Below are 25,093 nucleotides of genomic sequence, written 5' to 3' on the forward strand. Positions count from 1 at the left end.
AGAATCCTACAACATTATAACCTTAATGCCACCTTTAAACCACCCACTAAACTTAAAACTATATTCAGCTCCTCTAAGGACCCTCTCCTCCCATTAGCACATCCTGGAGTCTATTGCATCCGCTGCACCTGTAACTTACCGTACATTGGTGAAACAGGACAGACAATCTCTATACGCAAAAAAGAACACATTAGACACGTTAAATATAACCATTATGGTGAAGCAGGCCTCTCAGACCACGCACTCAACACCTTACACCAAATCAACTGGAAAAGCACCTGCTCCTTACACCGTACAAAAACATGGTACGAAAGAAAATTTAAAGAATCCTGCGAAATCCTGATAAACCACCCAAATATCAACAACAAAGATGGTATGAAAATTCCAAGGATCTGGATGGCACACATTCAGCCAACCTAATTTGAAAGATTCAACACAAGTCAGGACTCTAGCCAATCTGCTATTATTAGAAACCATTCCACTCCAACTGGCTGGAATGATGTTAATATAATGTTAATATATGTATATAGTAGACAACACAAATAATAGGACTTTAGCGCTGATGTATATTTTTTTTTTTTTTTTTTTTTTTCCACCAGAGGTCAGGCCAACAATTGTGGTAGCGGTTAGTCAGTGTCTTTAACGAACCAGTATGATTGTGGTATAGCTTGTTTCCTGTGTATATTTGTACGCTCCAGAAGATGACCTTAACATAAAGGTCGAAACGTCGAATTGTAAAATTTTAGTAATAGTAAACTAAAGTTTTTATTCAAACACGGTAGTTGTCTCCATAATTTCCAAAAATGCAGTGATGCTAGCAATCCGGATATGCCAAAGAGAAGCCATAAAGTGCTTCCATTTAAGCTAAAAAGATAAAGTTCTCGACTTTATGACTATTTAAATAATAAATAAATAAATCATAATAAAAAACATGTGCTGAGGTTGCCAAGATTCCATTCACATTGAGATAGCTTTATTACAGTATTTGTTATAATTGTTTTATTTTATTATTAGTTATTGGTGTTAATCTCTTACTGTGCCTAATTTATAAATTAAATTTTATCATAGGTATGTATGTATAGGAAAAAACATATGTATAGGGTTTGGTACTGTCTGCGGTTTCAGCTATCCGCAGGTGTCTTGGAGCATATCTCCTGCAGATAAGGGGGGGGGGGGGACTACAGTATTCTATCATATGCCATTCATTCTAGATGCTCTTTTCATTTGATTTTTCTATTATTTCTATTATGGTGTATTGGCAGCTGAAATTTCATTTCCGCTGCAATGATTCTTTTTCTTATCTCTTCTCTTATTGTCCATGTTTCACTGCCAAATAATAATGTTGGTTTTGATAAAATATTATGCATTCATAGTCTGCTTTTTTTTTTGGTAACTATTGCTGGTCTTAAGGTGTTATTCATTATTCTATTTATTTTGGAGAATTTGTGAATTCATAAAGTTAATTTTGAACAATTCACTTTATGAACAGTGGGCTGAGAACCTAACCCCTTTGTAAAATGAGATCTTCCTGTACTTAGAGAAATTTTATATATCATAGGAATATAAATACAAACATTGTAATGTATTACATTTTATGTACAGTATTTATGACTGTCCAGACAACATATATTTTGAGAAAAAGCAGCTGTTTAATTAACTGTTGCAAAATATGTCATATAATACAAAGCTAAAAAAAAGCATTATCTGCAAATAAGTGTTAATTTTTGTTAATTTGTTATTACAAATCAGAACCAGTTTACTGGTTCTGATTTGTAATAGAAACATAAGTAATAGTTTGCAGTTTTCTTTCAAAATATATGCATTCTTTCATGGAAACCCTGTGTTATGTTTGGTCAAGTAACTTGACTTATATATATATATATATATACCTAATTTTGGATGATAGGTGGTTAATTTTATCGCAGCGCTTTGCTATGTTGTTGCAGAAATGCCCTGTGTCTCTACCGTTCTATAAAACTGGCTAATTCACCTTCAGTTAACTAAGCTTAAGAAGTTATTTAAAATGTTCCTTATTCCCTAAACGATATTCAAATTAAGGTCTTTCCAACCAAAGGATGTCATGTCTTAACTCTACAGAAATGCATAATGTACATGTACGCATCTGTTCTTCTTGCTTCTTTTTTTATTACATGATATATGCATTAATAAATTACTGAAAATTCAGCAGTTTTCTTATCACATTCTGAATTCATGCAAACATTTTATTTTAGATTGTCTTCTGAAGATGTACTCTCTGGCTGAAAAAAGACAGCTTCGAAGTATCAGTGTTTCTAATATGGTAAGAAACTAGTTTAGCACTGATCTCATTCCTTAATAAAATATATTAATTATCCAAGAAGAATACATCATATCAGTTCACCACTAATTTATCTATTCCTGTAATGGATTGGTAAGCACATTGATACAGTATACTTTTTTGTTTGTTTGTTTATTTGTTTTAATTATTGCCTTGAGCCAGGTAACTGAATAAGCTAGTTAATTCTTTAGATAATTACATTATATTGATTTGGTATTTACCAAATCCCTTGTGAAGATAGAGTGATGACAATTTAGCTTTTGTAGATTGTAACAGATGAGAAAGTTTGTTGATAGGGAATAAAGTGATACTTCTTCAGAACTCCTTTCATCAGACCCTCCAGTCTGATGAAAGGAGTCAATTATCTGTTGGATTTGATGAGGGTTATAACCAGTGGTGAGCTATGGAAATTTTAACAAAGCGCTCGCATCGTCAAACAAACAAACAAACAAAAAAAAAACTGCACCAACGCCATATACCGCCAACCGCCACCACTATATTTCCACAGACAATCACAAACATCCATGCCCACACCGGAATGTTTGTGAATGCAAATGGATGTTTTCGGGGTGTTTATAAACAAAATAAATTTGTTTTGTTTACGATAGAAGTTTTTATGACACAATCTATAAATAATACATAGATATTATCTAAAACACAATAATATTGAAATACGTTATATTTCTCTTTTGATTTTATACTTCAAGTGATAATCAATGGTATCAATCAAGGGGCATTATTTTAGTCCTATTTATTTATGTGTGATTGCCAAAAGTGAATTCTTATTTGTAAAATGGTAGTAACAGTAACTATAATTTTTATTTAATAAAATCACTTTCGAGACGATTTTACATAAAAAAAAAAACTCGCTGTCTGGTGCACATTTACCCAGAAAAAAAGCAGCTCTCTCCTTTACAGGTTAACATTTACAAACAATTACTTTAAGGAAATACTTATGAGAACAGCTGCCACACTTTATTTCCTTCCTCCTTCACGTCGTGTTCTTCTAGGAGGATCTATAGCCGAGCGATGATTTGTTAGAAAACATTTGACATAGGGATTCGAATTAAATTCATTCAAGGGTTTCCCATTTATACATATTGTCATTAAATCCAAAATATTTTATAGTGAGAGAAGATCTCTTCGTAGTTAATATTATTCATCACACTAAAAGCTCGTTTGGCTTCATCGCTGTAAACTGCAATTGTTGCCATAATCACTTTGGCTTTTTTCACCGTACTGGGAATTTCGTTTTGTTACTTTCCAGTCAAAGCCATTTCCACTAAATCTCTAAAATCATTCATTTTAATTTCATATTTCAAAATAAAATTTAAAGATCTTATTCTCTTTTTTCCTTCTAACCATGGACATGTCATAATCCATATTTCAGGATAACATACATTTAAAATGATTTTTAGTTCTTCATCTTCCAATTCCTCATAATTTTTAAGTTTAAAATTTCTTTGCTGCATTAATCTATCCTTTAAAGACATTATATGAGGGTTTAGTAATGTTTCTCGCAGTAGTTTGTGAAATCCGATTTGCTCTCACTTGCTATTCCTTCAAATTCTTTTGATTTTAACATGGTATCAATTTTAGATTCACAAGAACCTACAGAATTTTTAAAATCATTAATTGTATTAATTGTTCGCATGATTAAGGAGTTAGCGCTTATAATACTTATATTGCGACTTTGTAGAGCTTCTGACAGATATGATAATTCCTGTATGATATCAATCATTAATGCTAGATCTTTTAAAAATTCAAATTGAGAAGTCGGTTTAAAAAGACCTTATATTTATCATTCGATGCAAAATGCTTGCATAAAGCTGGGTAATTTCTCCACACAGCAAGAGCCATTCGTAAACTTCAAGCTGCCCATTGTGGTCCAAACACACGGCTGATCTTTAAAATTTCGATACCAAGGTCTTTTGCAATCGTATTTAATTCTCGCTGATTTTTTGGTGATTGATGATAAAAAGCATATAATTTATCCATAAATATTTCAAAATGATTTGTTTCTTAAATGTTTTTTATCGAATCGTCTGATGCTAATTGTAAACGATGAGCTACGCAATGCCAAATCACAATGTTGGGAAATTTTTGTAGAAGTTTGATTGCAAAACCTTATTTGTTTCCTAACATTACAGTAGCTCCATCAGAGATGATGGAGCTACTGTAATGTTAGGAAACATATCCAATGAGACGATTTTTTAAATAGTTATCAGAAAATCCATATGAATTTAAAGTAGCAATTATAGTAGCATGTATGCATTCCGTGGTGGTATTTTTTAGTTCTACAAGATCAAAAAAAATCGTACATGGTTCAGTGAGCTCATCTTGTATGTGAATAACTAAAACACTTATTTTCTATAATAGCAGACGAATTGACAACATTATTGATTTTATAGAAATTTTGCAACTTTTTTTTCCTATTATTTTGGAGAATATTTTTAATTTTATTTGTTTAGAAATATGTTCAACTATTCTAATTCATGAGAATCTAGAATGCAATGATAATCCTAGAACAATGCCATTTTTAACAATACCAATAAGCTCACTGAACCACGTACGATTTTTTTTGATCTTGTAGAACTAGAAAATACCACCACGGAATGCATACATGCTACTATATTTGCTACTATAATGGCAAATCGGACATTGGGAGGTTTCTCTTAACCAAATTATAAACAGAATTAAACATTTTTGAAGTTATCAAAATTTCTTTTTCGTTTAGTTTGTCAATTAAATTTGGTAATATAGATTTGCTACATTCTTCATTTATTTATTTTTATGATTTTATTATGAGTTAATGATTCATTATGTTTGGATAACTTTTTATGCAAACATGCGGTTCTTGAGTCTGTAGTGTTTCCATTCGGTTCCATTTTCATTTCTATCCATTCCTTTGATGATAAAACAACTTTTTTCTCCTTCAACACCTAAGTTTTTATATTTTGAGCAAACACAACATTGTAATTTACCATTTTTAACTTCTAACCACTTATACTGCGTTTAGAAATACGATGCTTGCTTCTTGTTCCAGCAATCAGGTAAATGATTTTCTTTTTCTCCTCCAACTTGTTGCATAATCATTGAATCAATGTGCATATTATCTTAAACTTCATTTTCCACAGCAGTAGAATCAGCAGAATCACTTTTTGTTATTTTTTTTTCCCAAAAAATTTAATGAATTTCACTGTCTTTTCATGTTTCACGGGTAAAAATACTTTTACAATTATAAAAATAAAATTTGCTGAATATACAGTTTTAAAATTTATTATTATTTTAAACACAAACAATTGCTATACATCAGCATACTGACAAACACAGAACTAATGTCCAGTGGAGCAACCCGCTGATGGCAGTTTTACGAACATTTGATTATCTACTGGTTTTACCATATGATTGGCTACCAGAAGGGAGAAGGGTAAAGATATAGCATGCTATCTTTATTTATTTTCAAACTTTTGTTATAGAGGGCGCATTCATTATAGAAGAGTTGAAACAATAATTCCAAATAATCTATACACTGCCGAATAGAATAATTTTTGTTAGGTTACCGTACGAGTTTGTGGCTTAATATATTTCAAAAAATTATGCTTTTTTTTAATAAAAAGTAAACAAGAAGAACAAGGGTCCCGCAAATTGAAGAAAAATTTAACAATGGGCTCGTGCGAGCCCCTTATAGCTCACCACTGGTTATAACCATTTAATTCCATTAAAGTTTTGGAAGTGTGAAGTTTTTGCTGTAATCTTGAGGAAAAGGAACAGCAATCATTATGTGTTTTATTAATTAATGACTCTTTAATTAATAAATTCTGCTATCTCTGATCCTGTTGATAGAATTTTGAAGAAGTATCACTTTAATTCCACATATTTTCTTATCAACAAAATTTCTCATCTGTTACCATCTACAAAAGACAAACTGTGATCTCTATCTTTTATTTAGTTGGTATTTCCTGGATCCCTTGTGAATGTAATTTGACATACTTTGGACAGACACCGTTCTGTTGGGGGAGAGGGAATTAATGAACTGCAGTATGATATTGAATACGTAAAACCTCAAGGGGTTTGATATGGCACAGTATAGTATTGACACTAAACAAGTATCCTGTGCTCATCTTGATATAAGCAGTTTTAAATAGGAATGCCTTTTAAATTGTCCTAACATGAATCAGAATGATTCTCTCTCTCTCTCTCTCCCTCCCTAAAGTTTGGGATATTCTGATTTTATATAAACATCAGAAGTAATTTTAATATTAATTTTAATTTCTAGCACACAGCAACCATTTTTAATTGGTAAACCAATTGTTGCACCTTGTATTCCTGTTCTTTGATTTGATTATTCTTTCTATGCACTGATGATGTACTGTTATTTTCAATACAAAATATCTGTACTTTCATTACAGTTTATTACTGTGGTTATCGTGTAATTTTGTTGTTTTTTAATTAATTACACCAATCTATTGCTAAACATAGCACATGGGCTGTAAATGTCTCTGTACTGTATGTAGTGATACAGTAAAAGTACTTATTTTTCTTGCTGCAGTATGTTGAAGATTTGATGCTTTTTACTCTATGCTAACATCATTATTCCAGCCTTCAGAAAGAATAAGTAAAAATGCATCTATTCCTGTGAAAATGAATCTTATGTATTATAAGAAACTGACTGCATCCATTGATCTCCAACAAAATACCAGCGTGTGTGAGATAACTCTTATTGATAAGAGAGAAGAACTGCTGACAAAAAAGAAAAAAAATGTATCTAATAATGGTAGAATTCACAAAAAGATGGATAATTCCAATGATGATTAAAAATTATTTATGTATATGTTACTATGTAATAATATGGAAATAGACAACAAAATTAGTAAAGCTGATATAGTAGGAAGTCAGCTAAATAAATTTATATGGAATAAGAAAAAAAAATAGTCATAACACTAAATTCAAGACAGTGTTCAAACCAATTTTAACTTAAGGATCTGAGAGTTGGGTTAGAAATAAAACGATCAAAGAACTGGAGACCACATATGAGAGTTCTGAGAAAGATTAATTTAGTGAACAGATTATTATTATTAGAGAGGGCATCCTCATGGTGTCCTAAGACTCATCATGGAAGACCCAAACTATCACCACTATCGTATCTCTCCTTGAAACCATTAACAGACAGAGCACTTACAACTGACTCAAGCAGCCCATTCCATTCATTCATTCACCACTCTGCAAGTAAAAAATTTAGTCCTCATCCCTTGCTAACTACACTTTTATCCAACTTATAGGAATGACCTCTTGTTCCCTCTAGTCATGTGTAGAAACATTTCGCTTGCATCAATCCTATGAAATCCTTTAAGTAAATTAAATGCTTCTATAATATCCCCCCCCCCCCTTGTGCACATATCAACTAACTTTTGCAATCTACCAACCCTCGATCTCTCCTCATAGTGAGGATTCCACAAACCCCCTCACCATCTTGGTCACTTGCCTCTGGACCCTATCCACCACTTCCTCATCCACAAAAACCCAGGTGACCAGACCTTGAGCAATGTAATCCAGATGTGGTCATATCAAGGCTGTATAAAGAGGAATGATAACTCTCTTATCTCTGTTTGTTAGTGCATTCTTCAGTAAGTAATCCTGTGGGCCACCCTAGCTACTTTAGCAATTCCTTCTAAACTTCAACTCTCTATATACTGCTACCCCAAATCCTTGACTTTATCAATTTCCTGAAGTACAGTTCCCTCAGTGTGATATACAACTTGTAATTTTTGAATCTCAGAATTGATAACTTTACACTTTTTTACTTAAATTGACATCCATTATATTTTACCCATATTGTCAGCCTATTTAAATCATCCCACAAGCTATCGACAGCACCCTGCTTAATTATTACTCTACCCAACTTTGCATTATGAGCAAACAACTGAATATCTCTCTTCAAATTATTTTCTATATCATTTATATACAAATTAAACAGCAGTTGGCCAAGCACAGAGCCTTGCAGCCCACTAGTCATTTGTCTTCTTCTTAATTCTGCCCCTTCTCATACTACTTTTTGGTATCAGCCACCCCTTTATCCATATCAGCAGTTTCCTATCCATCCCCATTTGGTGCAGGTTGTTTAACATAGTTCCATGTGGTATCTTGTCAAATGCCTTTGCAAAATCCAGCAGTATCATTGTGTAACCATTCCCATTTATCCAACTCAGCTTTCACTCTATTATAAAAAGTTAGTAAATTACCAAGGCATGACCAACTCTTCACAAACAATACTGTCCCTCATAGAGTATCACATTCTTATCCACCCATACCTGAATTCTCTTTTTGTCCAACTTTTCCAGTACCTGGGACTTTGCCAGAGCTGAGACTTAAACTAAACAGCCTAGTCCCCTTGCATATTCTTATTAAATGCACGCTGATATCCCATCCAATCCCACAGCTGTATTTGCATTCGGATTCTGCAATATACTAAATATTTCCAATTCTTTAATCTCTGTTTTCACATCAGTCCCTATCACCTTTGTAATAACAATATCTTCATTCACATGATATATGCTTGCAAAATGATTACTCAGTACTTAAAATAAAGAGCCAATAGACTTCACTTTGGCGATAACAATTATTTCAATTAAGGGGATATTAAATCCCACATTATTTCAAAGCCGAATAAGAAACTCAAAGATAGGAATCAAAGAGTTTCAAGCCGAATATAGCAAACTATAAAAGTTTTGGCGAATTGTAGCATAAGCTAAAGCACATAGTTCAACACTAGGGCAACTCGTTGCAAAGGTGAGAAAAGTTCTGATCACTATTCTTAGTATTCCCCATAATGTAAAACACATCTCCTAGGAGATGTATGATGTTATACATTATGGTAAAAGGGTCACTACCCAGACCAGTTTCGACCTTTATTGAGGTCTCATCAGTGAGTAGGTAGACCAGGTAATACTGAGGTTATAGCGAAGAGAACTTTCATACTTTGCTATACGAGTTGTCAAAAAGGTGCACCCATAAATTACTTAAAATAAACAGCCAATAGGCTTCACTTCGGCGATAACAATTATTTAAATTAAAGGGATATTAAATTCCACATTATTTCAAAGCTGAGGTTCTTATTCAGCTTTGAAATAATGTAGGATTTAATAGGAATCAAAGAGTTTCATACCAAACATAGCAAACTATAAAGTTTTAGCAAATTGTAGCTTAAGCTAAAGCACATAAATGTTAAAAATACCAAGTAATTTTAAACCTGGTTTTACTCCATTTCCCAAGTAAGCAAACAGACAAACAAGTCAAGTTTGCACCTGCAAGTGATGCAAGACTAGCTGATCCTACAGGTAGTGCAAGACCAAGGCAACTCGTGGTAAAGGTGGCATAAGCTCTGATCACTAATCTTAATATTTACCCTTAATGCCAAAACACATCTCCAAGAAGGGGATGTATGATGTTTTGTATTAAAGGCAAGGGGCCACTACCCAGACCAGTTTCGACCTTTATTGAGGTCTCATCAGTGGGAGCCAGGCTAGAAATACCAAGATTTAGTAATACAGAGCTTATAAGTATTTTACCAGAACAAGTTACACAAAGCACATAGTTCAACCATAATGTATAATCATAATTTTACCATAATAATAACATCATACCTCTCCTAGGAGATGTGTTTTACATTATGGGGAAAACTAAGAATAGTGATCACAACTTTCCCCACCTTTGCAATGAGTTGCCCTAGGTTTGAACTATGTGCTTTAACTTATGCCGAAACTTTTATAGTTTGCTATATTTGGCATGAAGCTCTTTGATTCCTATCTTTGAGTTTCTTATTTGGCTTTTAAATAATGGGGGATTTAATATCCCCTTAATTTAAAAAAAAAAAAAAGATTATTCAGTATCTCAACAATTTCATCTGCTTTCGTTGCCTCTCTACTATCTACATTCATTAAGGTTATCCTTCCATGATCATCCTTCCTCCTACTTGCCGCATAACGAAAAATCTTTTTGAGATTTTCTTTCACCTGTTCGGCTAATTTCTTCTCAAAATCTGATGTAGCCTTTCTTACATGCTGGTTACCTTGTTTACACCTGTTATCTCTTGCCCTTATATATCCCATTCTCACATGGTGCATTAATGTAGGTTCACATATTTTACTTATAGTAATTCAAATATACTAACCAAATATAGCATTGTCCTTGATTATTGTTTCGTAATATATCTTGAAACAAATATGTTCCTATCCTATCCCCCCCCCCCATACTAATTTAGTTACGCTCAAACATCCCATCACAATATGTGGTGCATCCACTGATATGCAAACAGCAAATTGTGTCCCTGTGAAATATTTTTGCTCTTCCTGTAGAAGATTGAGATTGCTGTGAGAGTATTTAACTCTCCCCAGCATGAATATGTTAAGAGAGTTATAGGGTGGGGACAGGGGGAAATGTCCTTAGGTCTTTGGAATGATGTGCTTGTTATTTGAGATTATGGCTAGAGGAAATAAGACTATAAGGGTAGCGTATTATGTCTGTTAATTGCATGTGTTTTCCAGCTAGTTGCATTGTTTTGAAGGATGAAAAATCTAAGTTTCTGGAAAGGAAAACTCCTCATGCGACTTAGCAACTTATTTTCACTCAAGAAGCCCTTTTTTTTTTTTTGTGTGTGTGTGTGTGTGTGTGTGTGTGTGTGTGTGTGTGTGTTTGTGTGTGTGTGTGTGTGTGTGTGTTCTTAGATGGTATTTGAACTTGTCCTTCCAGCTAGTGACAATTTCAGCTTAACTACTGTGGCTCTGCATAGGCTTCATGAAATGCCTATATAATAATAATAATTTTAGTTATTTCTGTTTTTCTGTTCTAATTCTTGAATTGCATTGACACTGGCTTCGTTCATTATTGTAAACCAAACCTAAGTATAAATAAGATGAGATTAATTAGTAGAGGAGTGAAGGCCATGTATTCTGATGAACATTATTTTAATACTGTATGCAGAGCAGTTGATTAAGTGAGATTAAGAAACTGAAAAGATTAGATTGGTCAAGTGAATGAAGAATGGAACCTTTGAGATTCTAATTGCCATTGTTATAGTGTCAAACAACACAAGCATAGGGTTATATTGAGATATTTCCTGGAGATGCTGTATAAGTAAAGAAATATACAGTAAATTGTCATCTGAATTACTTATTGGACTAATATCAACATACTTATCAGGATTAATAGTAAGAATAAGAAAAAAAACAGTTAGGTGAATGGTTAGGATTTTTCAGATATTCTGATCAATAAGTGGTCAATCTTAGTCAGATAGATGTGATCCAATGCAAATTTTTCAGTATCTCTTCCTGCTGAATTAATTGTTAGGTTAAAAAAATCAGGAGAATATATATTATTATTATTATTATTATTATTATTATTACCACGGGCTACTCCATGAGTCCTTAGACTCATCGAGGGAGGCCCTAAACATCATGTTCACACAACTGTTCAAAATTCTCACAATATCTATCATACCTTGCCTTGAACTCGCTCACTGTCATAGCACCCACAACAGACTCTGGCAGCTTATTCCATTCATTTACCACTCTAAAAGCAAAGAACCCAGCTCTAACACCCCTGCTAACCAAGCTCTTGCCCAGCTTCCATGGGTGTCCCCTAGTTCTCCCACCACCAGTCCTGATCTCAAAAATATCATCTGAATTAATCCTATAGAATCCTTTTAGCAATTTGAATGTCTCAATCATATCTCCCCTCTTCCGCCTATCAACTAGTTTCTGCAACCCACAAATCTTCAACCTGTTCTCATATGGTTCATTCCATAGACCTGCTATCATCTTAGTCACTCGCCTCTGGATCCTCTCCACCTCTTCCCCATCAAGAAGGAACCGAGGTGACCAAATCTGGGCACAGTAGTCGAGATGAGGTCTTATCAAGGCTCGGTACAGAGGTACAATAACTTGCTTGTCCCTGCTCGTCAAGGTATTTTTCAACAACCAAGAGAGTTGATGAGCTGATTTAGCTACTTTTGCAATGTGCCCCCTAAACTTCATCTCCCTATCCACCAACACTCCCAAGTCCCTGGCCTCATCAATCTCTTGGAGTACAGTTCCACCAATGTGGTATACTGCTGCTAATTTTTTCACTCCAAAATGCATAACCTTACATTTTGTCACATTAAATTGACATCCATTCTCCTTAGTCCAGAACTCCAATCTATCTAAGTCATCTTGCAAGACTTTGACATCTTCTGCGTTCACTATCGCCCTACCCAACTTTGCATCATCAGCGAACAAATGAACTGTCCCACTTAGACCCTTCCCTATATCGTTAATGAACAGATTAAACAGCAGTGGTCCAAGAACAGAACCCTGTGGCACACCACTAGTCACAGGCCGTCTTTCGGACTCTACCCCTGAATAAACTACTCTTTGATATCTCTCCATCAACCACCCAGCTATCCATCTCACCAACCCTATATCCATTCCCATATGTTGTAGCTTGCGGATGAGAATTCCATGTGGTATCCTGTCAAATGAATTTGCCAGGTCCAGCAGTATCACTGTAAACCCATTTCCCTTATCCAGTTCAGCCGTCACCTTGTTATAAAACTTGAGCAAGTTACTGAGGCATGATCTACCCTTCACAAAGCCATGCTGTCCTCTGTACAGTATCTCATTTTCATCAATCCATTCCTGTATTTTTCCCTTGACTACTTTCTCCAAGACCTTGACAACGACTCCTGATATGCTGATCGGTCGGTAATTTGCAACCATAGTCTTGGATCCTCCTTTATGCAGTGAAACTATTTTCCCCTCTTTCCACTCCTTTGGGACTAAGCCAGACTCGAGACTCAGATTAAACAACATGGTCAAGGGCACTGATAATTCATTAGCCGCTTCATGCAAGACCCGTGCCGGTATACCATCCAATCCCACAGATGTATTCACATTAAGGTTCTGTAATAGACTTTTCACATCCCCTTCATTCATCACAATTCCCGTATAAACTAATGGTTCCTTCATTTTTTCAACGTCACCACCTGGATGATATACTTTTGCAAAGTGCACGCTCAGTAACTCCACTATATCGACTGGTTCAGTGAACTCTTTACCATCGTCATTCCTTAAAATCATTTTGCCATGTACAGTTTTTTTCTTGCTTGCAGCATATTGAAAGAACTGTTTGGGATTCTCTTTTGCTTGCATAGCTAGTTTCCTTTCATAATCGGCTTTTGCTGTTTTTACCACTCTCGTTACCCTTCTGGCCTGCACTTTATACAGTTCGTGTGCCTGCAGGTCACCCCTTTCTTTAAATTCCCTCCATAGTTGTTTCTTTTTTTGCAGCTCAAGCTTAATGGTGTTATTCATCCATTTAACCCCTCCTTGTTTCAATATTCGGACCTTAGATATACAATCAGCCATAACCTCCTGTAAATGCTCTTTGACCACTTCCCATGCTCTATCAACGTCCAGCCCTTGCAGTTGTACATGCCATGGCACTGACCCAAGCAATCTCCTAAGCTTGTCATACTTGCCAGCACTGTAATTCCACATATACCCTGTCTTAATCACAAATTGCACACCTTTAGCCACCTCCCAGGTCAAGACCTTATGATCACTCTCACCAATAGGTGGCAACATGGTCATATTCCTTACAGTCAGATTTTCAGATACTATTACCAGGTCAAGCACTCTCACACCCCTAGTATTTTCGATTACATGCTGTTTCAGATAGTTATCCCTTAATAATTGAATAAAATCCATTTCCTTCCTCACATGTGTCCTCTCCTCCTTCCAATCAATGTTACCATAGTTGAAATCCCCCATAATAATTACCCTACTTCCACTCATTTCATCAATTTGTTTATGCATATCATCTCCACCATCTATTCCATCACCTGGTCTATAGCAGCACCCAACTGTATATTTTATTCTGCCAGTGTCAATCTCACACCAAATAGCCTCAAATGAGCTCCTTTCACTATCCTGCAATACTTCAATTCTCCTTGGCTGCAGTTCATCAGCTATCATCAATAACACCCCTCCCCCCATTTTATTCTCTCTGTCCCTCCTAAACACACTATAACCTACACATTCTATCCCACTAACTATATCATCTTCCGTCAGCCATGTTTCACTAATGCCAATAACCTGTGGCCAGGAAGAGCCAATCAAGGCCAAAAATTCTTCCTTCTTGTTCCTAATACTCCTGGCATTAGTATACATGAATTGCAGTGATCCCTTTGTCCCACCCCTATCTTGATGCATTATTCTAAATGTCCCATTCCCATTTTTTGTCCTTAGTGCTGGCTCAGGTACATTATATACATTTTTACACTCAACTGTCTCACTGATGTCTGGATATCCACTTCCCCCCCTCCTTGGTAGTTCTAGTTTCCCTGGTTCTGCACATCCATTTTCACTTCATTCAGCAACACTTTTTCCAGTCTCCGCACACCCAGTCCATTCAAATGCAGGCCATCCATCTTGTATAAGTCCTTTCGCCCATCAAACTCATTCCACACCACACCGTCCGCATAACCTGCGCATAATGTCATTTGCGATTATGGCCCTCCTTCTGCACTCCTCTCTGTCATACCGCGGTAACAGACTCACCATTCTAACTCTGTCACTCTTTTCTTTCGCTACCTTTAACAATACTTTCAAGTCCTCTCTCATAAAAAATTTCTCACCTTTCAATTCATTCGTACCTGCCACAATTGTTAATTCTTTCACCCTCTGTTTTTGCACTCTAATACTCTCACTTACATCCTTAAATTTCGCACCCGGTAAGTACGATTTAGTTACACTCCCAACTATTACTCCTCTTAATAACGAGTCACCATACAACACTCTTTCCTTCATTTCGGAAACTCTCCCACGTTGTTTATTTTCGTTAGCCGAATCACTCCGGAAAGAGTTTTGCAGGTGCTCTAATTGCCGCTGCGCATTTTGTATCACTGCGCGCAGCCTAGCGATCTCACTTACACATAATTCCACATTTTTTTTTTATCATTCAAACCATTTTCACTTTCTGTATAATTGCTCTCACTCTTTCTTAGATCACCACTCACATTGCCATCTTGTACACCGCAATTCCCTGTCGAGCCACTATTTTCACTCTCATTCTGGCTTTCTTCAACCATAACTGTCTCACAACCTGACACATACTTCGACTCCTCACTTTGCATACACTTTCTACACATTCTCCCGCCACTATCACTTTCAATCCAAACTCCAGCCTCATTCGGGAATGCATACATTCCACACACATCACACTGAACAAATTTTCTCATATCATATTTTTTGAACAATGGCGTCGTATTTTTGGACGCCATTATCTTACGTCGCATTGCCGCCATATTCAAATCTATGAAACGTATATCGTTAGATACTAAATTAATTAACGGAATTTACACCAAAATCACACAGACACAACAAGTTACCAAATTTTGACAATATTACGTTATGATTTTTAACATATATACTAATTTCCATTCAAAATTGTACTTAGCTTTCGGGAGCTTCCTGAAAACACGACCGTTCGCCTGGCCCTCTAGCGACCAATCCCCGCAGGACATGCAGGAGTATCAAAGAGAAGGGAATTTACGGGCAACTCCAAGGAGTCGACAGAGGCCTTAACATCATGTCAAGAACAACTATTCGACATTCACACAGTATCTTTCATACCTCGCCTTGAACTCATTCACAGTCATGGCACCCACAACAGACTCTGGCAGCTTATTCCACTCATTCACCACTCTCCAAGTAAAAAACCTAGTTCTAACACCCTTGCTAACCACACTCTTGCTCAGCTTCCATGTATGGCCACTAGTCCTCCCACCACCAGTCCTATTCTCAGAAATATCTTCTGAATTAATCTTATAGAAACCCTTCAGTAATTTGAATGTCTCAATCATATCACCCCTTTTCCGCCTATCAACCAATTTCTGCAAACCCACAAATCTTCAACCTGTTCTCATAAGGTTCATTCCATAGACCTGCTATCATCTTGGTCACTCGTCTCTGGATCCTCTCCACCTCCTCCTCATCAAGAAGAAACCCTGGTGCCCATATCTGGGCACAGTAGTCTAGATGGGGTCTTATCAAGGCTCAATACAGAGGAACAATAACCTGTTTGTCTCTGCTTGTTAAAGTATTTTTCAGCAACCAAGTGATTTGATGAGCTGATTTAGCCACTTTTGCGATGTTCCCCCTAAACTTCAACTCCCTATCCACCAACACTCCCAAATCCCTGGCCTCGTCAATCTTCTGGAGTATGGTTCCACCAATGTGATATACTGCTGCTAATCTTTTCATCCCAAAATGCATAACCTTACACTTTGCCACATTAAATTGACATCCATTCTCCTTAGCCCAGTCCTCCAAACTATCCAAATCATCCTGCAAAATTTTGACATCCTGTGCACTCACTATTGCTCTACCTAACTTTGCATCTTCAGCAAACAAATGAACACTTCCTCTCAGATCCTTTCCTATATCGTTAATGAACAAATTGAACAGTAGTGGTCCAAGAACAGAACCTTGCAGCACACCACTAGTCACAGGCCGTCTTTTGGACTCTACTCTGAATAAATCACTGTCTGATATCTCTCCATCAACCACCCTCCTATCCATCTCACCAACCCTATATCTATCCCCATATGCTGCAGTTTACCGATTAAAATTCCATGTGGTATCCTGTCAAAGGCCTTAGCAAGGTCCAGTAGAATCACTGTAAACCCATTACTCTTATCAAGTTCAGCCATCACTGTATTATAAAACTTGAGCAAGTTACTGAGGCATGATCTACCCTTGGTATATACACATTCCAGCCATTGAATTAGAAACCTTTATACAAATGTGCATAAACATCACTTGCATAGCGTATATGCACAGCACTTGGCCACGTGCGTCACCACATGTTCTACGCATCTATTTAAGAATGGTGCTGGTCAGTAATCATCAATAGTGTTGATCACAATGGAAAAAACAAAGGATCTTTCAGAGTTCGATAAAGGGCTTATTGTGGGCGCCTATCTGGCTGGAGCCATCTTTTTGAAAACATCAGAGCTGACTGGTTTCTCAAAAGGTGAGATATCCTGGTATTTAATCAGTGGAAAAATAACCCACATTGCTTGTTTAAAAGGTGTAACTGTTATCCTAAGTCAGTCTGTTAGGAACAAGATCGCTGTTGGCTGAGAAGGCTTGTATGGACAAATAAAACTAGGGGTAGTGAGTGCATCTAGTGGGAATGAATTTAAGGGAAGGCATGGCAGCTGGTTTGGGTGATTTATAGCCTCTCTCGATTAGTCCTTGACTCTCTGGAGGTGTCAGTTAATAATAATAATCACATGTCATCCATTATATTACATTGTTATGTAATGCCTTTAGGTCATATTTGGAATAATATAGGAATCATGTAGCATAAAGTGCCTTGCGAATGAATCGCTTCTTAAACATCCTAATAAAATGTTGTCTTGTAGGTAAAAAATCAATGCAGATAATTAGTCCATTTTATATTGTTCAGAGATTACATGTTCAGACAGTTTCTTTCCTCTTTCTTAGTGCTCCTTTTTTTTATGGATTTCAAAACTCTTCCAGTCTGCTTAACGAAAACTTGCCACATGAACACAGGATTTTATATACCCATAGTATTTTTCAAACGGAACGCTATCTTTAGGCAAATGTAGGAAGTTCTGTAGGATGTTAACTGGTTTGAAAGCTGTTCTGACATTGACTTTATTTTTTTAATAACAGTGCTAACTGGCTTGAAATCCTACCTGAGTGAAGTAAGAAAATGCTACCATTGTAATTAATTTCTGTAGTCATACCAGTTGGTTTTTCAGAGAATAATAATTTATTTAGTAACCTTTCAAAGAAGGCCATTCAGGAGGAATTGTTGAATAGGACTGTAAGGTCCTCTTTCTTTTTTTTGTATCATCATTCTTTATGTATAAAGCATTATTTTTCTTTTATTTTTTTTAAGATTCTGGTGATAACTAACTTTTGTTGAGGATGATGAAAGTAGCTAGCATGTAACTACTTTCGGCATCCAACCTATATAGGTAGGTTTTCTATAGACATCTAATGATAAATCCCACTATTTGTTTATTTGATGATGACACAAAAATGGTCATCATCAAATAAACATCCTTTTCAATCCTTTTCAATCTCCCTCTTGGGGTATATTTTGTTCAGGATGTATACAAAGGCCTCTAGGCCTTTAAGATTGTGCATCCCGACAATAAAAACATAACATCACCATACATGAGGTTTTAAGGTTGCTTCTGCCAGAGCTCGATCCTCAAATTTTTCCATAAATAAATTGGTGATAGGAAGTGATACTGGAGATCCCATTGCCAAGGCATATGTTTGGAAATAAGACTTTCCTTTCCAAGTAAAGAAGAAAGACTGAAGGCAGTAATGGAACAGTCATATGATTTCAGGTATGAAATCATATGAAATAGATATGGAAAATGTCAAATGATTCCTCAGTTAAAAGATTTGTAAATAACAACACATCTGGACTTGCTGTAATGCTTGAGTAAATGACTTGGATATCTGTAAGTCTCTCAGCAAAATTAGCTGAGTTTTCTTTTAAAAATGAGTTTCAAGAAGTTTGAGTAACTGATGTAAGTCTCAAGAAGTTTGTATAAAATATTTAGAGAGAAAATAGGTCGGAAACCATATGCCACCAACTATGGATTGTTGAGGGACATCAGCTTTGTGTATAATGGGCATATTATATTATATAACTTTGAGTGACAGGATGTCTTGATTTAAGTTATTTTTTTATTTTCATTTTTTTTTTTTAAGATCTGAGAAACCAGTTGTGTTAGAGATTAGATCATTGGTCTTAATGTGCAGTGACTACAGAATTACTGCAGGATCACAGTTTATTTCAAATAAGTGGAAGAGTCTATTAACATGGAGAAAATATCCTGGTGTCATAGTCAACATTGTGTAAGATAACTGCAAAGTTTTTCTGTGCTCACTGTAAGGATGATAATGTCATGATTATTATATAGACTTTGTAGGACATTCCTTGCTAATTCAGCAATGTTCAATAGGAAGAACACAATCCAGAACTGATGTAATGTTTAAGCCATCTTCTTGAGATAAAAACTTAATGACTCTTTCAACACTATTATACAATATTAACAATTAACAATGTGAATATTGACAATATTAGCCTTGGGAATGCAGAGCAGAGTAATTGATAAACTGAAACCTTTACTCAAAATTAAAGATTCTATCTAATTATGTCCATCATTATGTAAATTATGTATGTTTTCTTCTTTAGAGAATAGTTCTAATCTGATGGTTTATATTTGAGCATGCAATATGGCAAAACTAGTTTTATTATAAATTCTCTTTGCTTTTCTAGAATGGCCCTTCAACTTTATCCTTAAGAAGTTAGGAATAACCGAATTATTATTATCCTCAGACCTCCATGGAGTCAAGGACGCATCATGGGAGCTCCCTCTGTCAGTCACACACACACATCTCATCATCATACTGTGCTTTAAATGCATTCACATTTTATGCAATCACCTCATTCTCAGGCAGTTTATTCCAATCATTCATCACTCTCATGCAAAAAAACTGCTTCTCTTTCCCTTACTCACGCCTTCTATATAGCTTCCAAGGATGACTTATTCTCCCTATCTCCCACCATTCTAGGAAAAACTTGTTCAACATTAATCTGATAACAACACCTTACTAACTTCGTTCCGCCTCCTATCCACTAGACTGCAAATTACATTTTCTCAACCTTTCTTCATACTCAATATTCCAGAAACCACCTTGGTCAATCATTTCTGCATCCTTTCCAATATCTCTTCATCCTTTTGAAAACCAGGTGATCAAAGGAAGGATCTATACAATGGAACCATACTCTCGTGACTTTTTTTACAAGTTAGTGTCCTCCGCATCACTAACCAGAATTCATTGTGCTATTTCTCACAATTTTAGCAACATGTCATCTAAATTTTATCTCCTTATCTGCCATCAGTCACAGGTGTCTTATTTCCTCTACCTTCTTCAATATATACCTACCAATTATATACTCTGCATCCCATCTTTGTTTCCCAGATTTCAAAACCTAACACTTTGCAACATTGGGCAGCCCAATTCCATGCCCATTCACTCATTCTATTCAAGTCTGTCAAGTCACAACTTCTATTATACTTCTCATAGTTCTTCCCAACTTTGCATTATCTACTGACAACTGCATATTACCATTCAAACCTTTTCCACTATCAATAACATTTGAGTTAAACAGTAACTGATGTTACTGTTTAACTGAAAGCCCCAAAACAGACCGTTCAGCCACACAGCTAGTGACTTTCCTCTTCTGAGATATTTCTCCCTATACTCAGTTTGCTAATACCTATCACTAGCCAATCTCCAATCCATGCACTGATTTTTGATCCAACCACATCCATTCCATTCATTTAATTATCAACTTGTCATGTGACAGTCTATCAAAGGCCTTTACAAAAAAACTAAATATACCTCTGTATTTCTGTTGTTCGATGCATTTGTCAACTTGTTATAGCAGTTAAGTAGAATATAACTTCAAAACTGAGTCTTGTCACCTGCCTTGTGAAGGAGTACAGTTTTTGCCTTCTTTTCACTCTCATGGAACCTGGTCCATTGTAAGATTCATATTAAACCTGCAGAACATCAACCACAACTTCCCTTAATTCGGACCTCCAAGACATCCTCCAATGGGGCTCAGATAACCTCGTCAACTTCAACGCTAGTAAAACTCAGTTCTGTCTTAGAGAACAAGTCTTGTCCCATATAACAAGTTTCTTTTCCACCTCCTTCATCCCTGCTACTGCTGAACTGTGGAACAGTCTTCCCCCTGATGTATTTCCCAAGGAATACAATATGCAGGCTTTTAAATCGAATATCAACAAGTTTCTCCTTTCCCATCCCACTACCCATATACGGTACTAAAGTACTATAGATTGACCAGCCTGACACATCACCTCAAAACATTCAGTGATGTATCATCAAGTCTCACAGCTTTATTAACATCAGGTTTACTTAATTCATCCTATACCTCCAGCTCACTCACAGTCGATCTTTTCTCTTCCCTTTCCACTGCACTCAAACTCTGCATGATATCTTGGGCAGCCCAAGATATCATGCAGAGTGAATTTTATTCATGTTCACAAGGATGAAATACCTTTATGAACTGATCATTTAATATCTCAACTATCCTGTGCATAGGATAGCCTTTTGCAATTTTCACCACCGAGTATTATCATCCTTTTGGAAATAATCATTCTTTCTTCTGCTGGCTATATATCAAAAGACTTCTCTAGGATTTTTGACTTCCTTAGTTAGCTGAAGCTCACTGCACTTTTTCTACTCTCACTAAGTCACCTTCCTAATCCAGTTCTAGCCAATTCAGCTTACATCTACTGGCTTCACTCCATATCACAGCCGTTCACTTTCTAAACACGCGCTGACTAAAAACAAACTCCATTTCTCCTTCAGCAGCCAATCAAATGCATTCAGAAGAATTACATAAAATCACTCTTACACACAGAAATAAAAAAGGATATATCACAATTCATTTAGGATATATTTACAAGTTATATAAAGAATTTATACAGAATAAATAACTAAAAAAATTAACAATTATCATATCAATAAAAATTTAACAGTAAGTGCTTAATTTATAATTTACATAGGAGCAAACTTAGCTCAGGAAATACAATACATGTTAAATCATGATGAAGTATTAATAAATCATAAATTTCTTCATTCACAATTTAACAATACACCTCATGCAGCTGATTATTACCACTCATCTTATGCAGCCTCCATAATGCCTTCTACCGCCAGATTGTAGTCTGATTCTTTTTATTCATTAATTTCACACCTGTTTATTTAACCTTCTGATCCTTGGAATACATTTAGACATTGCCTGATAATGAATTACCTAGATAATTCTTGAAAAGCACCCAAGTAACATTGATCTCCTTTCCACCTAACTACTCATTCTATGATATACCTGCAAGCCATCTCCTGAGCTTTTCATAATTATCAGCCTTGTAGCTCCACATATATCCTATATCCACACATATCTTTTCCTCACAGAAGTCCTCAACATAGCTGACCACCACCCAGGTAATCACTTTATGGTTAATATTTATCCTCTACTCCTGTACCTCACACCATACTACCTCAAAATTGCCATTATTTCCCCTTGCATCTCTACCTTCCATGTGCACAACTCTTTTTCTATTATCAACAGCACTCCACCTCCTTATTTTGTCTTCTTGTCTGTCTTCACAGAAATCATCATACCTCTCTATCTTTATTCTTTTCAGGATGTTTTCCTTATCCAACTACATCACATTTATTCCAACAAGTTTTGGAAAAATGAACTTGACCAATGTAGCAGTCTCATCGCCTTATTTCTGATACTTCTGCTATTCATATATAAACATAACTGTTTATTTCTAAGTCTATAACAATTTCCACTAAAAACTAAACATTTTAATAAATAATAAAAAATAAAATGAATCTTATTGTATGTTCTCTAATGTTATTTTATTCTTGACAGTGCTGTCGGCCAGTTGATGACAAAACGTAACAAAGTGTTATATTTAATTTTTCTAAATAAATCTATGAGTTTATCTACATTGTTCATTTGTATGTAAGTGAATCTGTTTGCTCTATTACAATGCCTGATTTTTAGTTTTTTTTTTCCCCTTTTGTAAATGTTTTTCATTATGGAATATTTCATTTTCCATTTTTAACTCTTTCCATTATAATGTACAGATTATTTTAATAATTACTGACCAATATGTGTACCATAGATGGTGTTATCTTGGTTTTCATTCTTGCTTTCTATAATATCAGGTAACCAAAACAGTTTGTGCAGTTTTCAGTAGAGTCCATTGCAATGAATTGTTTTATTTTGTAACAGTTTGCAGAGCGTAATTTTTTATGTGCATCAGTCAATTAGCATGCTCTAATTTAGGTATACTCTTTTTCTGTGACTTTGAACCCTTTTAAAATGTCAGGTGAACCTGGTGTAATTTAGACTTTTTTTACTTTACTTTACGAATTTAAACTCGGTTCAAAGGCTTCAGAAGCTGTTTCAAGATTAACATGTCAAGAACTTTCACAATTCATTTACACTTGCATCAACTGGGAAAATCATGGAAGTTAACTAAATGAATCCCACATGCATTATTAGATGACAATAAACTTCAAACTATCAATGTGTTCTTCACTTCTTTCATCTCATAAAAATGAGCCATTTGGGGATTACTTACTCACTTGTGATAAAAAAGGTATCTTGTACTCTAACAGGAAGCGAAGTTATCATTGGTTGTTACCAAACAATCCAGTACTACACGCTTCAAAGGCATCACTCCATCCCCAGAGGACTATGGAGCCAGTATTCTCCACTACAAGTTTCTCGCTGCAGTCCAAACAATTATGGCCAAGATCTACTCGAGCATGTGCAGGATGCATTACTTCAGAAACAGCCACAACTAGTTAATCAGAAGAAAGTGCTATTCTTACAGGATAATGCAAAACTTCATACTGTAAAACGTACCAGTGAGAAGATTTGTGCTTTAGGATGGCAGATACTCCATCAGTCTCCATATTCTCCTGGCATTTCTCCAAGCGATTATCACTTTTATTTTTTTTGGTGCTAGACAATCACATGCAAAATGTGTGTCGCCAGCCTGGTTGGCCAAGTGGTAAGCATATCCACTCTCCAGCCAAAAGGCTGCAGGTTCGAATCCCACCATTGGCATGGATGTTTGTGAAAATACTAGTGGTAGTGGACAGTAGATGGCATTGGTGTAGATGATGCTGTTGATGGATGACGGGTGGATGAGGTTGAGTGGTGGAGATGGAGCTGTAGAGTAGGTACCCTCCCTCGATGAGTGTTAGACTCCCTGGAGGTGTCAAATAATAATAATAATAATAATAGACAGTTCTGCAATAAAACAGAGATTAAAGTGGAGGTTGCTAAGTTTATTACTTTTAAAGAAACGAAATTTACAAACTTGTATCTTTTTGGGAAAGAGATAGATTGTGAAGGTGCTTATTTTAATGACTATCAATGTGTTCTTCACTTCTTTCATCTCATAAAAATGAGCCATTTTGGGATTACTTACTCACTTGTGATAAAAAATGTATCTTGTACTCTAACAGGAAGCGAAGTTATCATTGGTTGTCACCAAACAATCCAGTACTCCACACTTCAAAGACATCACTCCATCCCCAGAGGACTATGGAGCCAGTATTGTCCACTACGAATTTCTCGCTGCAGTCCAGACAATTATGGCAGAGATTTACTCGGCCGAGATCTACACATTTTATGATAATTTCTGTGGTTCTTTAATTTGTATTATGAAAAACTGCATGAACGTTTTTGGTTACCTGATAACATCTTGTTCTGTGGTACAACAGATTATTTGAATCAAGTAAGATTCAAGTGAAGATAAAGAAAATATGGATTTTTTTTTTTTTTTTGTTTCTTCCTTTTATTGAAAATTCCTAAATGTTAAATATTCTGCTTATTTTCTTTTATTTATATTTAATCACTGATACTCTTACTAAAGAAGAATAATAGTTCAGAAGTAAATATTATTTGTAAAGTTGTCTTTAATTTCTGAAGGCACTTTCATCATGTTTCCTAATGGAAGATGGAAAGACTATAGTTGTGGGCTCATGGGATAATTATGTGTAAGTATATAATGTATATTTTATAAAATAAATTTTATTTTCTTTGATGACCACATAA

General features: G+C 35.5%; 1 protein-coding gene across 1 annotated transcript in view; it reads left to right on the top strand.

Moving 5' to 3' along the window:
* LOC150100611 (protein FAN-like) overlaps positions 1 to 25,093 on the top strand; it is a 477,112-nt gene that overhangs the window by 303,541 nt on the left and 148,478 nt on the right. Inside the window, exons 24-25 of the mRNA XM_090401841.1 lie at positions 2,232 to 2,299; positions 24,968 to 25,035. Of these exons, the coding sequence (XP_090257967.1) occupies positions 2,232 to 2,299; positions 24,968 to 25,035 (136 nt within the window). The remainder of the gene's footprint in view (positions 1 to 2,231; positions 2,300 to 24,967; positions 25,036 to 25,093) is intronic.

The sequence above is a fragment of the Typopeltis vanoorti genome, chromosome 12 (assembly GCF_054136105.1).
Source record: "Typopeltis vanoorti isolate ZY-2024b chromosome 12, IOZ_Tvanoo_1.0, whole genome shotgun sequence".
NCBI lineage: Eukaryota > Metazoa > Arthropoda > Arachnida > Uropygi > Thelyphonidae > Typopeltis > Typopeltis vanoorti.